A 19,863-nucleotide genomic window follows, 5' to 3' on the forward strand; every position below is an offset into this window, starting at 1 on the left:
GTCGCTCTGCCTGAAACGGGGTGGGGGAGCCCAGAGGTTCAGTTCCATCCCCCGGGCATCATTCAGGCTGCTGTGTCAAGGGGACAGTTGAGAGTCTCCCGAACAGAGTGCATTAAAGGGAGAGAAACAGGCCATGCGGGACAGTGAGGTTAGAGTGGCTGAATGTACATATCATTTGCATGCTATTTGCATACCACCCTGCCCCTTCTGTCTCTGCCTGAGGCTGTGGTCTGTGGGGCAGCAAAAGGCTGGTTAAGATGACCCTGTGCTGCCTACAACATCCACTCCACAGCCCCAAACAAAGGCAGGAGGGGGTCCACTGCCTCCTCCAGGCAGCCCCCCTAGGTTAGTCGGCCCCAGCCAGGAAGGTGGGAGGAGCTCATGCTGAGGTGGGCTGACACACGTGCAGGGGCAGGCAGGGAGGGCACCTGTCTGGGGTCGGCCCCACAATAAGGGGGTGCCCGTCGCAGCACCGCCTTGCTGCCTCCTGGAGCATAAGCAGAATTCACCCAGGAGTGTGAGCGGTCGATACCCTGGAGATACACGGATAAGTGGTAGCATCTATGGGCAGAGGGCAGGGAAACCAGCGTGAAACACCAAGCGTGCTCACTGTCCTGGGCCACACATGTACCCACGTGGACACCCACACGCAACCCTGGAATATGTGTGTGTGTGCAAATGCGCGTGTGGTGCATACATATATGCCTCCCGCATACGTCTGCGCATGGAATGCATGAGTACATGCACCTGCGTTCCCATGTGCGTGGGGTGCGTGCATATACGTGCCCCATGTACGTACATGCATAGGGTACACGTGGAAATGCACCACTGCACTATGTACATGGTGCTCTTTTTTCAAGATCCAGTCACCCGTCCTTGGGTCAGCCTAAGAGTCCGAGTCACGGCTCCCAAACTGTGACAGCCAGAGTCCAACCCTAATGTCCAGGGTCAAGTCTATTTTTTTCTGGCCAGGCTGCGTGGCTTGCAGGATCTTAGTTCCCTGACCAGGGATTGAACCCGCACCCTTGGCAGTGAGAGCTTGGAGTCCTAACCACTGGACCGTCAGGGAATAACCCAGGGTCAAGTCTTCATCCATGCTGTTGGCTGTCTTTCCTATCCTCTGTCAATACTGAGATCTTTCACCTGCCCACCTGGCAGCCATGACCACTGAGGCTGGAGAGAGCAGGGGCTCCTTGCCCTACCTTGCTGGCCAGGATGCGGGAGACCTCGTCATCCACGGAGCCAGGGGCCACGGCCAGGTCAGGGTTGCTGCTGCTGATGCTCTTAGACCGGGCCAGGTAGAGGCTTGCGGGGCGGCCAGGGCCACGGGCCAGCGTGGCAGGCTGCAACATCACTAGAGGGGCCCCTGATGATAGAAGGAATATGCTCAGCCCCCTGCCCACCTGCCCTCATGACCCCCTGCCCCTTCCCAGTCAGCTGCCCTTGGCGAAGTCACTTTCTCTGAACCTCTAGGCTCTTCACCTGTAAAATGGGTGTGATTATGGCTCTGCCTCATAGCAATTTTGGGGAGAATGATAAACACTGAGAACAGTGCCTGGCACGTTGTAAGTCTTAGTGCTTATTGGTAATTATTTAGCAAATGAAAAAAAATCCAACTTTATTGAGCGCTCAGTGTGCTAAGCATTTTGCATGGATGACTATGCCATTGACTACTACTTGCACCCCTGTGAGAGGCACTATTATTATCATCGTTTTATAGATGGGAAAACAGGCCCAGAGAGGTAAAGTCACTGGCCCAGAGTCACAGAGCTTATAGGCAGAACTGAGATTTAAACCCAGACAGCTCTGCTTGAGTCCCTGCTTGCTGACTGGCTGAATCACATGTCAGTCAAGTTTACAAAGACCATACCCCTGGGGTTGGGGCAAAAAGTTCTCTCTCTCTCCTGTAAATTGCCCAAACCAACCAAAGCCTGTGCTGCCTCAGGACCTTTGCACATGCCCTTCCCTTTGCTTGGGATGCTCTGCTCCCAGGTATTTCCTGTGCCCCAGGGTCTCCCACCAACACTCACCGCCTGGGAGGTTGGGCTCCGTGCCAGGCAGTCGGAAGGCATAGTAGACATAGGCAGCCAGCAGTGGGCAGTGACCACGGGCGTCCTGGGCAGCCTCCAGGCTCCGGTGGACGAGGCTGACGACATGAGCCATTGCTTCAAAGGCTACACGACCCAGGTTTACTGCCGGGCAGAAGAGAGGTCAAGTTCCAGGTCCCAGGGCTTCCTACTTCCCCAGGGAAGAGACTTCAGGGTCCAAGGGGCTCACGTGGCCATCAAAAAGTCAGGGGACTAGGGGACTGAGGGGCCATTTTTCAGATTGGAAAACTGAGACCAGAGAGATAAATGGGCTATGGGAGGTCACCCAGGACCAGGGGACCCAAGGCCCATTCTCCAGATGGGGAAACTAAGGTATGAGGCTGTGCCCACGCACCAATCTGGCCGCCGATGATCGGGGGCCGCACGACCAGGCGTACGAGCTTGTCCAGTACGTGGTGGGAGAAGGCGACAAGGGGTTCAGGGCTGGCGAGTCGCAGGGCCACCAGGCTGGCCCGCAGCTCCTGTTCCACGGTGCTCTCGCTCAGCACGGCATCCTTGAGCCGGAATGGAAAGGCCCCTTCCTCCAGGACGTGCACCAGGGTGAAGAATTTGTCCAGGTAAGGGTCCTGGTGGGGGACCAGGGGTGAGCAGGGTGAAGCCAGGGCCCCCAGTCCAGAAAGGGCCCAGGGGATCGAGTGCGAGGCTGAGTAGGCTGGGACACCGAGGCTGGGGATCAGTGAATGGAAAATATATGAGAAAAGGGACAAGACGGTAGCTCAAGAAAAGGAAAAGATGGGGAGTGATCACAGAAATAGCAAGGGACAAATGGGGTGGGGGGAGGAGAGACCATGCAAAGGCCAAAGCTCCAGCTAGCATGGCCACTGGCACGGCCGCCCCCACCTGAGTCAGCAGCTTCCCTGGAGCCTGGCCCCACTGACCAAAGTCATGTCCAATGGCCCGAAGCCAGGCCTCCCTGGTCAGCGGTAACTGTTGCCCAACCCCAGGGCCGGACTCCTGGGCTCTGGCCCCACCCCCTACCTGGGGGTGCACAGAGGACACAGCCGTGAGTTCTACGCTGAACACACCCTTGTGGCCATCCACCCAGCGCATGCCCGGCAGCGCCACCTGCGGGAGGGACACACCAAGTGGGCACCGGTCGGCCCTGCCCACCGCTCAGGCCACCAGCCTCAGCCATTGCGACACTGTGGCCTGAGCACAGCCCCGCCTAGGGAAGCCACTGGGCACCCTGCCCCTGGGCCCCGCCCAGCCCAGAGATGGGGGCAGATGGAGGGGAGCGCTGCGGGGGTCCACCGGGCAAGCCGGAAGCCTGGGATGCTCACGGGAGAATGGAGACCCAGGGTGACCGTTATTGGAGGGAATGAACAGGAAATAGCATGATGGGAGGACTCGAGGTCCCCGGGGTGCAAATTAAAGGCTATGTGGGAGGGTGACAGAACATTCGCATGGGGAGGGGGTGCTCTAGGGACAGTGATTAGGGAGGCAAGCGGGGCTGCAAGTGGGGGGCTGCAGCAGAGAGGTAGTGGAATCTCACTATGGAACAGTGAGTGCAGAGGCAGGGGAGGGGGCAGTAACGAGGCAGGGCTAGTCGGGGACAGGGAGGGACACGCATGGGGGCGGCAGGTCACACAGGATTATAATGGGGGTGGGTGTGACGAGGCAGGCAGGGGCCCTGGGGGCCCTAGTGGAGGACAAGGCTCCCAGGGGTGTTGGTGGGAAGGAAAGCAGGGCACGAATGGGGGACTCGGGAGCACTGATGGGGGACAGGGTGCTAGTTAGCAGGGAGTCCAGAGCACGTACGTCCGGTGTGAGCACGGAGTAGCTGGGCGGGGGCTGATCCACGGACACAGGGAGGCAGAAGGGGCCGGTCCTCAGGCGGCCATGCTGCAGCAGTGGGATCCACTGGGGAGAGGCTGGGGGTCAGGTATGGGGCCCGACAGGGGGCAGGAGGGCTGGGCATGGGGGTGCGGGCTGGCAGTGGTGGAGGGGAGCTCACAGTAAAGCCCACAGGAGTCTCCAGGGCCGTGCCTGGCCGGGGCTGGCAGCTGACGTGGTAGAACGTGAAGAGCAGGTGGTGGTTCTCGGTCACGCAGGCCGGAAGACGCAGCTTAAACTCCTCGTAGAATTCAGGGGACCTGGCAGGGCCGGGCTGGGGGTTCTGCTGGGGGCTGGGCTCCCCCTTGCCTGCCCCACCCCGTCTGCCACATGTTCCCCCAGTGCTGCTGGGCCCCACCGTCCCTGCTCTCTGCCTCGGGTTCCCGCATTAGCACTCCAGGAGATGGCACCCCTCCCCCGACCCTGGCCCCCCTTCCTGCCCCACTGGACCCCCATCAGTCCCCCCACCCCGACCCCACATACTTGTTATGGTAGACCACCGGTGTGAAGGCCTCGCGGGTGAATTCACTGCAGCTGGACTTGCCAAAGATGACCTGGGGGAGCAGGGGTATGAGGGGCCGGCGGGGGACACCCCGCCCGCCTCCCCCTGGGCCCAGCCACTGACCGGCAGGGCCTGGCTGGGGTCCTCGCCCGCCATGTACTGCACTCGCACAGTGAGGTTGCGCACGGAGCCCTGGCGGCTGCTGAAGTTGAGGCTGTGCGGGTACACGTACAGCAGGTTCCTGCGGGGGCAGGGGCATGTCCACGTCAGAGGGACAGAGAGCCGGGGGACAGTGGCCGCACCACTGGGGCACTGATAGCCGGGTCAGGGACACGTATGGGCACCAGGCGGGAGATGTGACTGGCAGAGAAAGGAGGACAGACGGGCACCCTCAGAGCACAGGCGGGGGAACGGTGTGGCAGAGGGTGGGAACACAAGAGGGACTTCGGGGGTACTGAGGGTACACAGTGAGGCAGAAGGCAGGGGACAGATGGGCGCTGAGGGCCAGGCTTCCGAGAAGGTAGCCCAGGCAACCAGCACCAGGCCTGAGCCCCGTGCAGGCTGACCTGCCCATCACCCAGCTCAGGAGCCTGACCACCCCTTCCCCCAGGAGAGGCCACTAGAATTATATGGCGTGTCTCTCAGGTGGGAAAACCAAGGCTGGAGTTGAAGGCAAGGGCTGGGCTGGGGTCAGGGTTCTGTCTCCCTCCCCCAGGGTAACTCCATTCAAGCCCTAACTGCCCCCTGGGCCTCAGTTTGCCTATCTGTCTAATGGGGGCATCAAGCCTCCCAGCTGAGCCTTTGTAATACCAATGATGCTAAATTACAAAAAATGTCAATAATTGCACCAAACACTAATGTGGCACCAACTGGCTCTGGGTGTGTTGGGCTCTGTTCTAAGCACCCGACGTGAAATGACTCATTTATTTCTCACCAGCAGCCTGTGGGCAGGGACTCCCATCACACTCCATTTCACAGGGAAAGAGGCACTTGCCCACAGTCATCCAGGGAGACAAATGGCAGTTAGCATTGAGCCAGGATACGTGGAGGTCCTGGAGTCAGGCTGTGTGGCCTTGGGAGAGTCTCCACCATCTGTATCTGCTCCCTTAGCTCTTAACCAGACCAACAAAAACTCCAGCATCACAGGCTCGTGGGAAGGTTATGAGACCAGCTACTATAACAGCAGTGGGACAGCTCTGGGCAAACCACTGGAGCTCATAAAAGCCTCACTGTTATTGCCATTATTGTTGTCATGCCTATCCACAGGAGGGGAAACTGAGGCTAGGAGCCATAGTCTCCCAGCGGGGCCTGAGCCTGTTCTCTCCCAGTGTCCTCACCCCCACCCCCGGCCCCGAGCCCCAGCCAGCGTGATGCCAGCGTGGCCCGCCTGGACATTCGCCTGGCCCTTGCACAACACGGGGCACCCGGCTGGCCAGTTAACGATTGACCTGAGGTTAAGGGGGGTGTTAAGGCATAAAAGGCAGCAGCAGTGTTGCTGTGGCCACACCCCCAGCCCCCCAGTCATGCCCATGCTCGTGCTGTGTCTGCTGTGCGCCCTGGCAATGGCGGCCCAGCCTGCCCCGGTGGCCCCCATGAGCGGCTCGGAGCTGGCACAGCAGGAGGAACTGACCCTGCTCTTTCACGGAGCCCTGCAGCTGAGCCAGGCTCTCAACAGCGTGTACAGGGCCACGGAGGCACAGCTGACAGAGGCTGGGCACAGCCTGAACCTCTATGGCCAGGCACTGGGGCTCCTGGGGCAGGAGGTCAGCCAGGGCCAGGATGCAGCCCAGGAGCTACGTGCGAGCCTACTGGAGATGCAGGTAGACGCTGCAGTTGGGGTGTTGCGGGGTGGACAGGAGTCTATGGGAGAGTTATGCCTAGGGTGACCAACTGTCAGGTTTTCCCAGGACTGAAGGGGTTCCTGGAATACAGGACTTCCAGTGTTAAAATCAGGCCAGTCCCAGTAGGTCATCCTACTAACATCCACTATTGATCAGATGGAAGAGGATGGTCTCAAGCTGCAGGCAGAAGCCACAGCCCAGGCGCTGGGGGAAGTGGCCAAAGGACAGCAGGTGCTGCGGAAGAAAATGAAGCGGATGGAAGTCCAGCTGAGAGGCGCTTGGCTGGGCCATGCCCGCCAAGAATTTGAGGTCTTAAAGGTAAGGGGTTCCCAGCCCTGGGGGAGTCAAGACCCTGATTCACAACCAGACCTCATTTCCGAACCTTTTGTCCCAGAGACCCCCCAAAGGTCAGCCTTCCAGTACCCTGGCCTCTACTCTGTGTGTCTCTGGGCAAAACCCATGTCCCTTCCCATGCCTCAGCTTCCCTATTTGCAAATAAGGGCAACAACTGATGTCTCAAAGCAGAGCCAGGGACTCAGTGCAGATAAAATCCTCAGCATGGGGTGGGGCACATGGGAGTTACTCAATAAATGCATACTATTTAGAGAATTTCTTAAGTGCCCATGACGTATCCAGCACTGTTTTATGCCCTCTAAAAGTCCACATCATGCTCTTAACAACTCCACAAAGGGACCCCTGTTTCATCCCCATTTTACAGGAGGGGAAGTTGAGGCCAAGGAGTGGCAGTGACTTGCTGGGTCACACAGATGCAGTGGGGAGCAGGGGGGTCTGGGTGGGGTCGAGGGACAGGAGGTGAGGAGGCTCCCAGCTGAGGTTTCTGTCCTGACCCCGCAGGCCCATGCAGACAAGCAGAGCCACATCATGTGGGCCCTCATGGGCCACGTGCAGCGACAGAGGCAGGAGATGATGGCACAGCAGCAGCGGCTGAGAGAGATTCATGAGAGGTGTGCCTGGTGGGGGGTTGGGCGTGCCAGGCAGCGGGATGGGGACCCCTGCGCCTTGGCTGAGCCTCACCTCCCTCCCAGACTCCACACGGCGGCGCTCCCAGCCTGAGACTGTCCGGGTGGAACTGAGGACCAGTCATGCACCGAGGGATGCTGCCATGCCCCATGCGGCCCCTGCACAGGGAGGAGCTGCCTGTCTGCTGAGGTCGGCCAGGGCGCTGGGCCCCATTTCCGGCCATGGAGCAGAGACGGAAGCAGGCAGGGACACAGGCAGAGGACATGGACCGTCGAGGAGGGGTGGAGGAAGGACACGCCCCTTCAGTCCTATCCATCCCCCATTAAAGCAGAGCAGTGGCATCTCAGGCCAGTGTCTGTGAGTGTCAGGGAAAGGGCATCTCACTTTGCACGATGCCTGAATGCCCCCATTCAAGTGCCCGGCTGCCCCAGAGGCTGTACCTGTAGCTGGTGTGGGGGGCGTAGACCTCACGGGCGGGGAACTCCAGGATCTCCTTGGTGGGCCGACCCCTGGGGTCTGGGTAGGGCTTGACATGAAGCAGCTCCGGGGAGAGGCAGAAGTGGGGGTTCTCAGGGGCTGGGGAGATGTCAATCTTGAGCTGGGCTGGGGAGGGGGTAGCCAGTTTGCACCTGCCTGGGAGCCTCGAGACGGGCCCTACCTCTCTGGGCTTCGGATCAGGGCTCTGACCCTCCCACAACATCCTCTGGTGGCTCTATCCTTCAGGTGCTAAGGCTGAAAGATGCCCTCAACTCCCAGGTCTTGCCCTCATTATTTGATCAGCTCTGCCCACCACATTCCCCGTGTGACCCACTATCTATCTGTCTTATTTATTCTTTTGTTTTTGGCCGCACCCCATGGCATGCGGGATGTTCCCCAACCAGGGATCGAACCCGTGCCCCCTGTAGTGGAAGCGTGGATTCTTAGCCACTGGACCACCACAGGGAAGTCCTGTCTTATTCTTATTCGTTGACTCTCCAAGTGGGGAGATTGTTTCTCATCTCTAGGCCCCATTAGAAGGTCCACCCGTGAAGTCGGGGCTTTGCCTATCATGGTCCCCAGGACCTGGCACAGTACGTGCTCAGTGTGGGTTTGCTGAGTGACTGTATGAGTAACACGTCTCGTCTAGGGCGCGAACCACGCACCGGTCACGGGCCGCAGGCGCCGCAGCAGGGATGTCGGGCGCCGCATGTCGGCCAGGAACTTGAAGAGGTCCTCGTCACTGAGCCGCTCAGCTTCCTGCAGGGACCCACCCTGGTGAACCAGGGCCGAGGGGCTTGGGGTCCCCGGGGCGCGGGCAGCCACAGCGGAGTAATGGGGGCTGCCCCTGGGCGTCCCTCCCTTAGCCCCCAGCCCCCCGAGCCACGGCACCTGCTTAAAGAAGTTGGTGACAGTTAGCGTGGCTGGGCGGAAGCCGGAGAAGCTGCAGGCGTCGTCCCCGCTACTCGTCCGGTCCTGGGGCCCCCGACGGCGGCGGTCAGTCCAGGTGGGTCGGCGCTCTAGGGGAGAGAGTGACAGTAATGAGAGAGAGAGAGAGGCAGGGAAGAGCAGAGACGGTGCGGACTCAGGTCTGGTACCAAGTCCGGCCAGCAGAGGGCGCCCCTCCCCTTCCCCGGTAGCTCCGCCCCTGGCCCGTCGGCCCCGCCTCCTCACCGCCCTCCGAGTCCGAGTCCCGGTCCGACTGGCCCGCGCTGCTCACAATGTTGGCCAGGTGCACCGCCGTCCAGGCGAAGGGCATGCGGTAGCGGCCCAGACGGGTGCAGAACTGCTCAGCCGCCAGGCGCAGCTTCTCTAGCTTCTCTTTGTTCTGTGGGGAGACGCCGCAAACACACCCCACAAGCTCAGTGCCCCAGGCCCTCTGAATCCAGGATCTGCCCTGCCTGGGGACCCCTTCACCACCTGGACCAGCTTCCCACGCTTACCTTGGCTGTGTCCACCTCCTTCATCACCATGTAGGGCTCACAGCACTCGCTGATGTCCCCCTGCTGCAGCACCTTCTCCAGCTGAGGGGCAGGCAAGGCCAGTGAGGCACTGCTGGGACTGCAACCTCCCCAAGCCACACCCAACTTCGCTGACCCTCACAGCCTCCCATACATTCCGTTCCATCCAGCTAGGGCTCTCGTTCCAACACCGACCATGGCTCCCACTGTCCTTGGGATTGAGTGCTAGCTCTCAGCCTGGGCAACCAGCTACACCCTCCCCACCTTTTAAACCTGGCCCCAGGGCTTCCCTGGTGGCGCAGTGGTTGAGAGTCCGCCTGCCGATGCAGGGGACACGGGTTCGTGCCCCAGTCCGGGAAGATCCCACATGCCGCAGAGCGGCTGGGCCCGTGAGCCATGGCCGCTGGGCCTGTGCATCCGGAGCCTGAGCTCCGCAACAGGAGAGGCCACAACAGTGAGAGGCCCGCGTACCGCAAAAAAAACAAAACATAAACCCGGCCCCAAACCCAAGACTCCATTTTTACCCCCACATTTACATCTTTCTTTGTTAGTATAAACAGAGTCTACATCAAGCATGGCTCTGAGCCTGGACTCCAATCCTGACCACTCAGGGGCTATGGGACCTTGAGCACATTCCTTACCAGTTCTGTGCCTCAGTTTCCCCAACTGTAAAACGGGTCCCATGGCAACTCCCACCTCCCGGGGCTGCTGTGAGGACCAAAGACTAAAATCCCTGTGAAGCCTAACCGACTGGGAGCAGTGCCTGCCTTAAGGTGTTCAATTAATGTCATTAGCATAACCTAATTGAAGGTTTTGGGGAAGGAAATTTGAACTCACTCCTGGAAAAAGAAAATCCCAAACGAATGTGCCAACTAGGTCTTTCTTCCTTTAATAAACTGAAAAACTCTCAACTAAAAAAAATTTTAAACATCCACCCACATGTGCTGGGATGCCATTTCTCCCCAGGCTGCCCACTCATGGGTGTCGGCTGAGCTGTAACCTCTCCAAGGAAGCCCTTGATGATTTCTCCCCGCCTGGGTTGGGTCAGAAGCTTCCTCTGGGCTCTCACCCAGCTGCCTGTACTTCCCCCATGACAGCCCTGATCACCCTTCTTAGTGACATGTCTGTCTTCTTTCATGAGAGTGGGGACCTCGCCTGCAGTCTTCACCATTATCACCCCCTTGCCAGCCCCAGTGGGTACCTTGATGACCAAGAAGATGTCGGGCGAGGGATAGGTCACGGAGAAGATGGCAGAGCGGGCCAGGGTGGAGATGGCAGGATGGGTGCCATGGGCCCGCAGTAGCCCCTTCATGGAGTCTGAGTTCAGGTCAAAGTAGAAGTTCTCCGAGATCTGGGGGCACATGAGGCAGCTGGGCCACCACTTCCAGGGAGCCCACTACCCTGCAGCGAGGAGGAGGAAGAGGACTGGCAGGAAAGGGAAGAAAGGGGTTCCTACCTTCTTTTTCTCCCGCACGTCGTACAGGGCCAAGATGCCAAAGATGGGCTCGATTTCTATCTCGAACCTGCAGTAAACAGGGGTTCTCTGGCAGAGGATGACCTTGACACTCCCTCCTCCATACACCCCACTCCCTCTTGAGGTCCAGCCCAGCCTTGGTGCCTTGTGGGGGCAGGGGGCATCTGTTTCCCACTGGGTCACAGAGAAGCACCATTTAAGGGCTTGTAGGAAAGACCTGTCCCATTTTGCCAAAGGGGAAACTAAGGCACCAAGAGATTCCCCACCTCCCCCCGCCTTCCTCCCTCAGTAAGTAACTCACAGAGTCCCTCCTGCTGAAACCATGGCCCTTGTTCAGTTAGCATGGAGGCAGCTTTTGGCACATCAATCCTCCCCCAGTCCCATCCTGAAATTCTCGACTCCCGGGCCTCCCTGCCTCCCCTCCGAGGTGTCTTCTATGGCTTCTGCCATCCTGGGCTGAGTCCCATCTTCGATCGCCTAAACAGCCCCCATAACCGCCTCCCAGTCTTACTCTGCCGTGCTCATTTCTACTCATCATCCACGTGCCTCCTAAGGAAACATCTTAAAACTTAAAATTTGGGACTACCCTGGTGGTCCAGTGGTTAAGAATCCACCTTCCAATGCAGGGGACGTGGGTTCAATCCCCGGTCGGGGAACTAAGATCCCACATGCCGCGGGGCAACTAAGCCCACGCGCCGCGACTACTGAGCCCGCGCCACCATTAGAGAGCCTGCGTGCCACAACTTAGAACCTGTGAGCCACAACTAATAACCCGTGCGCCGCAACGAAAGATCCCGCATGCCGCAACGAAGATCCTGCATGCTGCAAAGAAGATCCCACATGCCGCAACTAAGACCCGATGCAGCCAAATAAATAAATAAATATATTTTTTAAAAAGGTAGTAAGAATAAAAAAAACAACAACTTAAAATTTGAGGCTCCTCACTGCCCTGCGTGGCCCCATCCCGCCCACTTCTTGGCCTCAATTTTCCTCTCTCCAGACATCTCCTGGCCTCTGTTTGTGCTGTATCCCCCACCTAGAGAGCCCTATGTGGTCATCCCAGTTACACGGCCTTGCATACAGTAGACGCTCAATGAGTGTTTGTTGAATGACTGGATGAACTCAGAGAGCCAGTTCCCAGTCCATGTGCTTGAGGCAGGAGGCCCACCCGGGCCTCAGGCCAGATGGGACCTCCCTTTCCTGCCCCCATCCAGGCAGGAACTGAGAGTGGGGGAGGGGCAGGACCGGGCTCAGGTCCAAGGCCACATCCTGTTCAGCTCCATTCCCACGAACGCTGGCTGCTCCCAGGGGGCGATGTGGAGGGGGCCTTGGGCAGCTGGAAGCCAGGCCCAGGGTCACCAGCGCCCCCTCTAGCCTGGGTCCTAGCAGCAGACTGGGCGAGGGCCAGACTCTGGCCTCACAACTCGTGATCTTGGACACAATGACCTTTCCACCCTGTGCCTCGGTTTCCCACCTGCACCCACATCGCATGTTGTGGTGAAGGTCAGTGTTAATACACATGGAGGGCTGAGAACTGAGCCTGACACACAACTGGAGCTTAGGATTGGCGGTTTTGAATAATGAAAAAGGGAGTCTTATTTTCCAGCCTGAGAGCCCACGGGCGTCCTCATAGGTCTCAGGGCTGCACACGGTAATGGCATGGCTCGAGTAGTGAGCACCGAGTGTGTGCCACACCATAAGCCACATGGTGCCCTCCCATGTCTGAAGGGAGGGACGGGTCAGCACACTCACTTAAGCGACAGACACTTGACCAGGATCCTCTGTCCGAAGTGCTCTCGGGGTGGCTCCGGGCGGCTGCAGCGTTCCACGGCCTCATCCTGCCAAGAGCCGAAGGGGCAGCTGGGAACACGTCCTCCAGGAAGGGCTTGGAATGTGTGGCCTGAGACCAGCTCTACACGCAGCCTGACTAAACTTCTTTCAGTCCCCTGCCTCTGAGTCTTTGCACATGCTGTTCCCGCTACCTGGAATGCCCTTTTTCTCCCTTCCTCCTTGTCTGGCCGATACATGCTCATCGTCAGGTCGCACCTTAGCTGGCACTTCCTCCAGGAAGCCTTCCCTCACTCAGAGGCACTTGATGTTCCAGATGCTCAACAGGCCCTGTTGCAATGGGCCACATGGCTGGGACATTGAGGGCCATGTGAGGGACAATGACACACACCTCATCATGGCACTATTCTGGGTTGTCATTTCCTGGTATCTCTCCTCCACCAGGCTGTGAACTCAGAGAGCAAAGACTGGCTCTATCTTGTTCGTGGCTGTATCCCCAGTGCCTGCTATATAACTGGCACTCAAACATCTTGGTTGGATAAACACAGAGGTATGTAGTAGGTACCTACTAAAAAGTGGTTGAATAAACATGGACATATACAGAAAGTATTTGATTAATGCTGACTGGACATATATAGAGACATGTACTAGACACCCAATAAGTACTAGTTGAATAAAATATTGGGGTATACAGCAAGCACTCAATAAATGGCTGAATTAAAACACATATGTATATACTAGGTACCTAATAAAAGTTAGTTGGATAAATATAGGTACACATGGTAGGTGCTCAATAAATATTAGTTGCTCAAATGCTGTTTAATTAAATAAAAGACTATACAGTAGTCATACAGTTAACATTGACTGAATAAATATGAATATACGGTAAATGCCCAATAAATGCTGGGTGGATAAATGTAAGGGTATGTATAATAAATAAAGGTCATTGAATAAAAATATAGGGTACACAGTAGGTGCCCAATAAATGCTGAATGGATATAGGGGTATATATAATAAGTCATCAAATAAAAAATGGGGTACACAGTAGGTACCCAATAAATATTGGTTGATTATATGCTGTTTGATTAAAGAAAAGACTATACAGTAGGCATACAATAAATATTGGTTGAGTAAATATAGCAGTATATAGTAGGTGCTCAATAAATGCTGGGTGGAAAAATATAGGGGTATATAGTAGGTACCCAACAGAAGCCATTGAATTTTAAAGTATACGTTGCAGGTATACAGTAGGCACCCAGGAAATCTTGCTGGGATCATATACTGTGATACATGTCAGTTGGATGTGTATTGACCTCAGGGCCTGTGCAGGTTAGTGGGCACCCACCTCGTCGGGCGCCGGGTAGAGGGTGAGCAGGGCACGGGGCCGGTGCTGCCGCCGCAGGGCCTCATTGCGCCGGTCCACGTCCTCCGGGGCCACACGCTCCAGCAGTGAGGGCAGCAATGAGTCGGCTGCCAAGTTCCTCAGGTCGAAGATGCCAGAGGCACCACTGCTTCGTGGAGTGTCGTCTGGGGAGCCTGAGGAGTGCCGGGGGTCATCCTGCCAGCAGTAGAGAATGGGCAAGCGCTGAGCGCCAGCTGAATGCATCTCCATCCTACTCAGGTGAGACTGTCCTCATGCCCAACCTATAGATGGGGAAGCTGAGGGCCAGGGGCTGGGGTCACCACTACAAGGGTCACCTGAGGGCTCTGCTTTCTTTCTAGAACCTTCTGTCTGGGGAAGCCCCCTCCTTTACTATTGTGGGGAGGTTACTTCCCAGTCTGGGTATCACATGACCCTTGTCTGGCCAATCAGAACAAAATAGGTACCAGCCCCAGGGATTGGTTCCAAGGTCAGGATATGCCTGGGTTGGGCCAATGAGAGCCTTCCCTGGGACTCTGCTCACTGTTGCCAGGGGAGGGAGAGTTCTCACTGGGGCTGTCAATGGCCCAGGACCCTGCCTGACCTCCCAGACTCAGCTATGGTCAGAAGCAGACTACCTTGGTTCAAATCCCAGCTCAGCTCTGTGACCCTGGGTCTCTGACCCCAACTCTAAGGGCCTCAGTTTCCCCATCTACATTTATAAATAGTAACAAGGAAACAATAACAGTAATTCTTGACATGATTATTATTGGTAAAAGTAGACACTCAATAAATATTGGTTGACAAAATACAGGCTCAAGACTCAACCAGAGATTGAACCCAGGCCATAGCAGTGAAAGCTCCGAATCCTAACCACTAGACCACTAGGGAACTCCCCTCAGTGTCTTTATCTGTAAAATGGGTGTTGCCCAGTCTCACAGGATGAAAGATAAGGACAAGTATAAAACATTTAGTACACACTAAGCCCTTAATAAATGCTTATAATTGTTACCCTTAACTTTTCACTTACAGGGCTGATACATTTCCTTTTGGGTTCAAGGCTGTTTGGGTCATTTCCCATCATATGCATTTGAGAGCTGGGGCCGCAGCCCATGCGTGTACATATGCTTATAGTGACCCCTGCCCAGGGCTCCCTCACCGAGTCGTCCGGGCTGGACCTCTCATCCCCAGAAGCGTCCTGCTCGAAGACCTGGCGGGTGAGGCCCTTCTGCCTCTCTCGCTGCGTCTCTATGGTGATGGGGCTGTATGCTGCACTCAGGTGCTGGTACCTAGGAGGAGGCGGGGCTTGGTGGGTATCAGGAATGAGGGCTCCCCAGGGCTCCCGGATGTGCTGACACACCTCCAAGGTCCAGGTGATGCCTGCAAGGCCATCCACCCTCCCTGCGCTCTGCCGGAGAAGTCTGGCTACCCTTAAAGGGACGGTGTGTGGATAAATAGGAGGACGGGCAGCAGACAATGGGCTCTTCTGGGCTCAGACCTGGCCTCTCTACCCTGAGGTTTCCCCGAGCCAGACCCACCTCCTGTGGGCGATGATCCAGTCCTCCGTGTACATCTCCACGGCAGCCCTCACCTGGGCATCCAGCTTTCTGCACAAAATACAATCAGGGTAATAAACAGAGGCAGGGCCCAGTGTTAATCTTTCCAGTGGCCTGTGAAGTGGGGCCTGTCCTTCTGTCTGTTTCAGAGATGCAGAGGTAGAGGCTCAGAGAGGGAAGGGGACTTGCCCAAGGTCACACAGTGGAGCCAAGAGTTGAACTCAGGGCTGTTGGGAGCTTGGTGGGAAAGGGGGTATTCATGGGGGGCACAGAGGTAGGTGGAGTTACAGACAGGGGGGGTGTGGGGCTGAACCCACCCATCCTCGGGGATCCCAGGCTCCGTGGTGCGGCATTCCCGGGGCTGCAGCAGCAGCTCCAGGTCATCAGCTGGAAACTCGACCAGGTCCCGGAGTGGCCCCGGCTCTGCATCTGGCGGCCGGCTCAGGAGCACGTCCTCAAAGTCCAGGGGCTCAATGACTTCAGTCAGTGGGACCTGAGTTGGAGCAAAGGGGCTGGAGGGTGAGTGTGGACTTGGGCTGGCCTTGAACAAACAAGAGGGCGGTGGGAGCCGTGGAGGGTGTTGGAGCTGGAGGGGCCCTGGAGGACAGTGATCTCAGCCACTCCACCTCCACCCCAGCTTGGCCGGCCCTGACCCTCTTTCCAGGCAGGAAATCACACCCTGTGCCTGGAGGGGCAGGAAACTCATGGTGGAAGGAAAGGTTTGTGGACTGCAGCAAAGAAAGAGACAACTCCTCAGGCCCTGGGGCGAGAGAGAGCCCCACCCCTCCCCACAGCAGCCAGAAGCACCGCCCATCCCCCAGACCGCCCTCCCCACCATCCCCAGCTGGGTGGTCCGGGCAGCAGGAGGTGCAGGCCACAGCAGGCTGAACTTCTCCCCCACCCCCGACCACCCACAGGGCTGCTCCCTGCAGAGAGGGGGGTCCACCACCCTCCCACTCATGCTCACTGGGGACAGGAACGGGGACAGTGCTGGGCCAGGACAGGGACCCCCTCCCCTGCCACAGCTGGGTCCCTCCCAGTCTCAGGCTCCCCACAGCAGCGGGGGTGGGGGAGGGGGGGTTCCCAAACACTCACCCCCAGGGAGCTGCTGCAGCGCCTGCTGGAGTGGGGAGAGCCACTGCGTTCCCGGGACACCTGCTTCCGCACCTCAGCAGCCACTGTCCTGTGGGGACAGGAAGGGGGTAGTTGGGGGCAGGAGAACTTGGGCAGCGGGGCCCTGGGAACCGGGGCTTCAGAGCCGACAAATTCATTCCATGAGAGGAAAATCCAGGCTATGGAAAGAAAAAAAATCAGGCCCCAGGCCAAGAGAACCCAGGCTTCAGGATCCACAGATCTCAGCGTGTGGGCCCCAAGGCTGTGGCAGATACATTGTCCCCTTTCCTCCTGCAAGCACAGATAGAGGGCTGCTGCTGGGCAGGGCCTGAGGGCCACTGACTCCTGTGCTTCCTTCTTCCCCCAGGCCCCCGGGGTCTGAGTCCTGACCCACCAGGACTGGCTTCCAGGTCTGGAGAGAGGCCTCCACTTCCTCATCTGGAGGACCTCTGCCCACCCTGGCCCCTGCCCCTCATCAGGAATGTGAGAACCGTTCCACCCTTGCCGGACAAGTCATTTCTGCCTCTGAACCTCAGTTTATCCACCTGTAGCTGCCCTGCTCTCACAGACCAGTGGATCTGAGCAGGGGGCCTGGCATTCAGTGGGCCTGCCACACACCCACCTTCTCAGGGAGTCTGAGACTGAGGCTGACTGTGTGTAAGAGGCCAGCATGACTCTCAGAGAGCACAACCCAGCCACCAAGGTCAGTGCCGTGGCCTTCATGGGCCGCCTGCATCTACGCTGACCTTCAGGGTCCCAGAGGATGAGGGTGAAGGGGCAAGACCCACAGCGGAGGGGGCCAGCACGGGAATTTCGAACAAACCCTACAGGGGCAGGGATTCCCCAAGCTCTTGATTCCTTCAGCTGAGCTTGGAAGGAGAGGGAGCCATGCAGTTATCTGGGGGAAGAGTGTGCCAGGCAGAGGGAACAGCGAGTGCAAAGGCTCAGAGGCTGGGCTCTGTTCTCTGGGCCTGGAAATCCCTGCTCCCTGGGGTCTCTGTGAAAACAGGACTAGGACTGTGTTGTCCCTGTGGAGGCCCCAGCACTGGATCCCACACATAGTAGATGCTCAATAATTTTTTTTCTTTTTTTTGGGCTGCGCCACATGGCTTGTGGAATTTTAGTTCCTCGACCAGGGATCACACTCCAGCCTACGGCAGTGAAAGCACCAAGACCTAACCACTGGACAGCCAGGGAATTCCCATCAATAAATGTTTTTTTGATGGAATGAGTGAATCCCTTCCAATCTCCCTCTTGGTCCAACTTGCGTAAATCTACTGTAAGTTGGGGGAAGCCCCTTATCTTTTAGCTGTGTGGCTTTGGACAGGTGGAACAACCTTTCTGGGCCTCAGTTTCTCTTAAAATCAGGAAGGCAAGGAAACGGCCGAGGGGTTCAGGCCTCAATCGCTCCTGCTTCCCTCTTTTCTCTTATGCTTGGACATTTTCTTAATAAAAAGTTGTGCCCCTGGGACTTCCCTGGTGGTGCAGTGGCTAAGACTCCGTGCTCCCAATGCAGGGGGCCCGGGTTCGATCCCTGGTCAGGGAACTAGATCCCACATGCCGCAACTAAAGACCCTACATGCTGCAACTAAGATCCAGAGCAGCCAAATAAATAAATAAATAAACATTTAAAAAAATAAAAATAAAAAGTTGTGCCCCATAAAGCGCTATGTTGAGGATTGCAAATGTGGCCCACAAGCGTCCAATGCAATGGATGTGTGAGGTGGGCCCAGGAAAGACAGGTGTGGAGTGGGGATAATTAGGAGCTTCAGCCCTGTCTGTGAGCCTCCGAATTCAAATCCGTGTGGGTCAAACAAAACTTGGCCACGACCCTGATCCTACGTGCAGCCTCCAATTTGAGACCCCAGCCTCATTCCTTCTCTGTCTCTGGATTCTATTTCTTTTCTCTGTCAACTGTCTCAGAGTCTTGCTTCTATTGGACAGGGGTGTGGGGAAGCGGGGAAGGGAAGAGAAGCTTGTAGGAAATTCAAAGAATGTTAAAAATCAGGGATTTGTGGAATTCCCTGGTGGTCCAGTGGTTAGGACTCCGTGCTTTCACTGCTGAGGGCACAGCTTCAGTCCCTGGCTGGGGAACTAAGATCCCGCAAGCCAGGCGATGCGTGGGGGGAGGAAAAATTAGGGATTTGTCCTCAAATTCCCCAAGTCCAGGCCACTTCCTCTGGAAGCATGGGCACACAGAGGAGGATTGGGGGTGATTTACGAAAGATGCTGTATCAGGGAACCTGTCTGTGCCCTGGTCCCAGCTGTTCTGCAGCTGCTGCCCCAGAGCAGGGAGGGGGGTGGGGAGGGCTGAGCCTCCAGCTTCATTTTGCCACGGGCCTTAGAGTGAGGCCCCCAGAGTGGGAGAAGGCTGGGTCCACAACGGTGTCGCCACGGGGGCCAGTTTACTGAGTCACAGAGCTCTGCACTTGGAGCTGGGTGAGCAGGGGTGAATGACATCTTTTCTCTGGACCTCTGGGCTTGGGACAGTACCCATGACTTATTGAGCTGTTCTGAGTGTAGGGCCTGGCACACAGTAAGTGCTCAATTAACTACTCTCTTGGATGCTCGGGACCCACACCTGGGAGTCATCGCCAACCCCTCTCTCTTTCTCACTCCCACATCAGATCTGCTTCAGATGTTCCCGTGGACCACATTTCAAAAAGGGAGGCAAAATGCTGAGCTGAATTTAGTGGGTTTTCTCAGGAAGGAATCTCGGCATTCAATGAGGGAAACTGCAAAGATCGGGTGGTGGGTTATAGCTATTGGTGAGATAAATCCTTCTAAGGTGAAAACTCCACAACCCTATGTGATACTAAAGAGATGCTCAGAGGGGAAACGTGAAGCAGTGGCAGCATGGGGAATTCATGTGAGACTGTGTACCTCCCCCCAGGGCTGGCCAGATTACCAGAGGACTACCCTCACAGGGGAGGAGGATGACAAAACCAGAAACAAGAATGGCTTAAGCCTTGATGCTGTGTTCCCACTTCTGCAAAAAGTGAGGGAAGAAAATATAAAACCACAGAGAGATTCCTCCTCATATCCCACTCTACCCCTCCTGGACTGACAGAAAAATTTAAAGGCAAATAATATGAGTGCCAGCAAGGATGCGGAGCAATGGGAACCCTCATCTGCTGCTGGGGGAACCCCTTTGGAAAACCATCTGTAAATTTACAGGCAGAGTTGAAAATATGCCAATCCAGCAATTCCACTCTGAGGCATAGATACTCAGGAGGAAATATATGGCCGAGAATGTTCATGGCAGCTCTGATCATGACAGCCTCAAAGGGAAACAACTCACAAGTTCCTTGACCAAAGATGGAGAACGCACAAGAAGCAGGGGGAATAGTATGCAGCAATGAAAAAGGAT

General features: G+C 56.8%; 2 protein-coding genes across 2 annotated transcripts in view; one reads left to right on the plus strand and one right to left on the minus strand.

Moving 5' to 3' along the window:
* DOCK6 (dedicator of cytokinesis 6) overlaps window positions 1-19,863 on the minus strand; it is a 42,162-nt gene that overhangs the window by 18,913 nt on the left and 3,386 nt on the right. Inside the window, exons 2-23 of the mRNA XM_079703882.1 lie at window positions 16,476-16,563; window positions 15,698-15,873; window positions 15,363-15,431; window positions 14,984-15,113; window positions 13,810-14,022; window positions 12,429-12,514; window positions 10,659-10,725; window positions 10,404-10,553; window positions 9,185-9,265; window positions 8,916-9,069; window positions 8,634-8,761; window positions 8,408-8,501; window positions 7,706-7,868; window positions 4,567-4,684; window positions 4,425-4,495; window positions 4,063-4,201; window positions 3,867-3,968; window positions 3,087-3,173; window positions 2,443-2,674; window positions 2,031-2,192; window positions 1,203-1,366; window positions 429-533 (exon numbers count right to left, since the gene is read on the minus strand). Of these exons, the coding sequence (XP_079560008.1) occupies window positions 429-533; window positions 1,203-1,366; window positions 2,031-2,192; window positions 2,443-2,674; window positions 3,087-3,173; window positions 3,867-3,968; window positions 4,063-4,201; window positions 4,425-4,495; window positions 4,567-4,684; window positions 7,706-7,868; window positions 8,408-8,501; window positions 8,634-8,761; window positions 8,916-9,069; window positions 9,185-9,265; window positions 10,404-10,553; window positions 10,659-10,725; window positions 12,429-12,514; window positions 13,810-14,022; window positions 14,984-15,113; window positions 15,363-15,431; window positions 15,698-15,873; window positions 16,476-16,563 (2,779 nt within the window). The remainder of the gene's footprint in view (window positions 1-428; window positions 534-1,202; window positions 1,367-2,030; window positions 2,193-2,442; window positions 2,675-3,086; window positions 3,174-3,866; window positions 3,969-4,062; window positions 4,202-4,424; window positions 4,496-4,566; window positions 4,685-7,705; window positions 7,869-8,407; window positions 8,502-8,633; window positions 8,762-8,915; window positions 9,070-9,184; window positions 9,266-10,403; window positions 10,554-10,658; window positions 10,726-12,428; window positions 12,515-13,809; window positions 14,023-14,983; window positions 15,114-15,362; window positions 15,432-15,697; window positions 15,874-16,475; window positions 16,564-19,863) is intronic.
* Window positions 5,967-7,358, plus strand: ANGPTL8 (angiopoietin like 8; the record flags this gene model as incomplete). The annotated part of the gene is made up of 4 exons (XM_079703883.1): window positions 5,967-6,263; window positions 6,441-6,602; window positions 7,140-7,249; window positions 7,331-7,358. The coding sequence occupies 4 exons, from the start codon at window positions 5,967-5,969 to the stop codon at window positions 7,356-7,358; spliced, it is 597 nt and encodes a 198-aa protein (XP_079560009.1).

Source organism: Hyperoodon ampullatus (genome assembly GCF_949752795.1).
Source record: "Hyperoodon ampullatus genome assembly, chromosome: 4".
NCBI classification, from domain to species: domain Eukaryota; kingdom Metazoa; phylum Chordata; class Mammalia; order Artiodactyla; family Ziphiidae; genus Hyperoodon; species Hyperoodon ampullatus.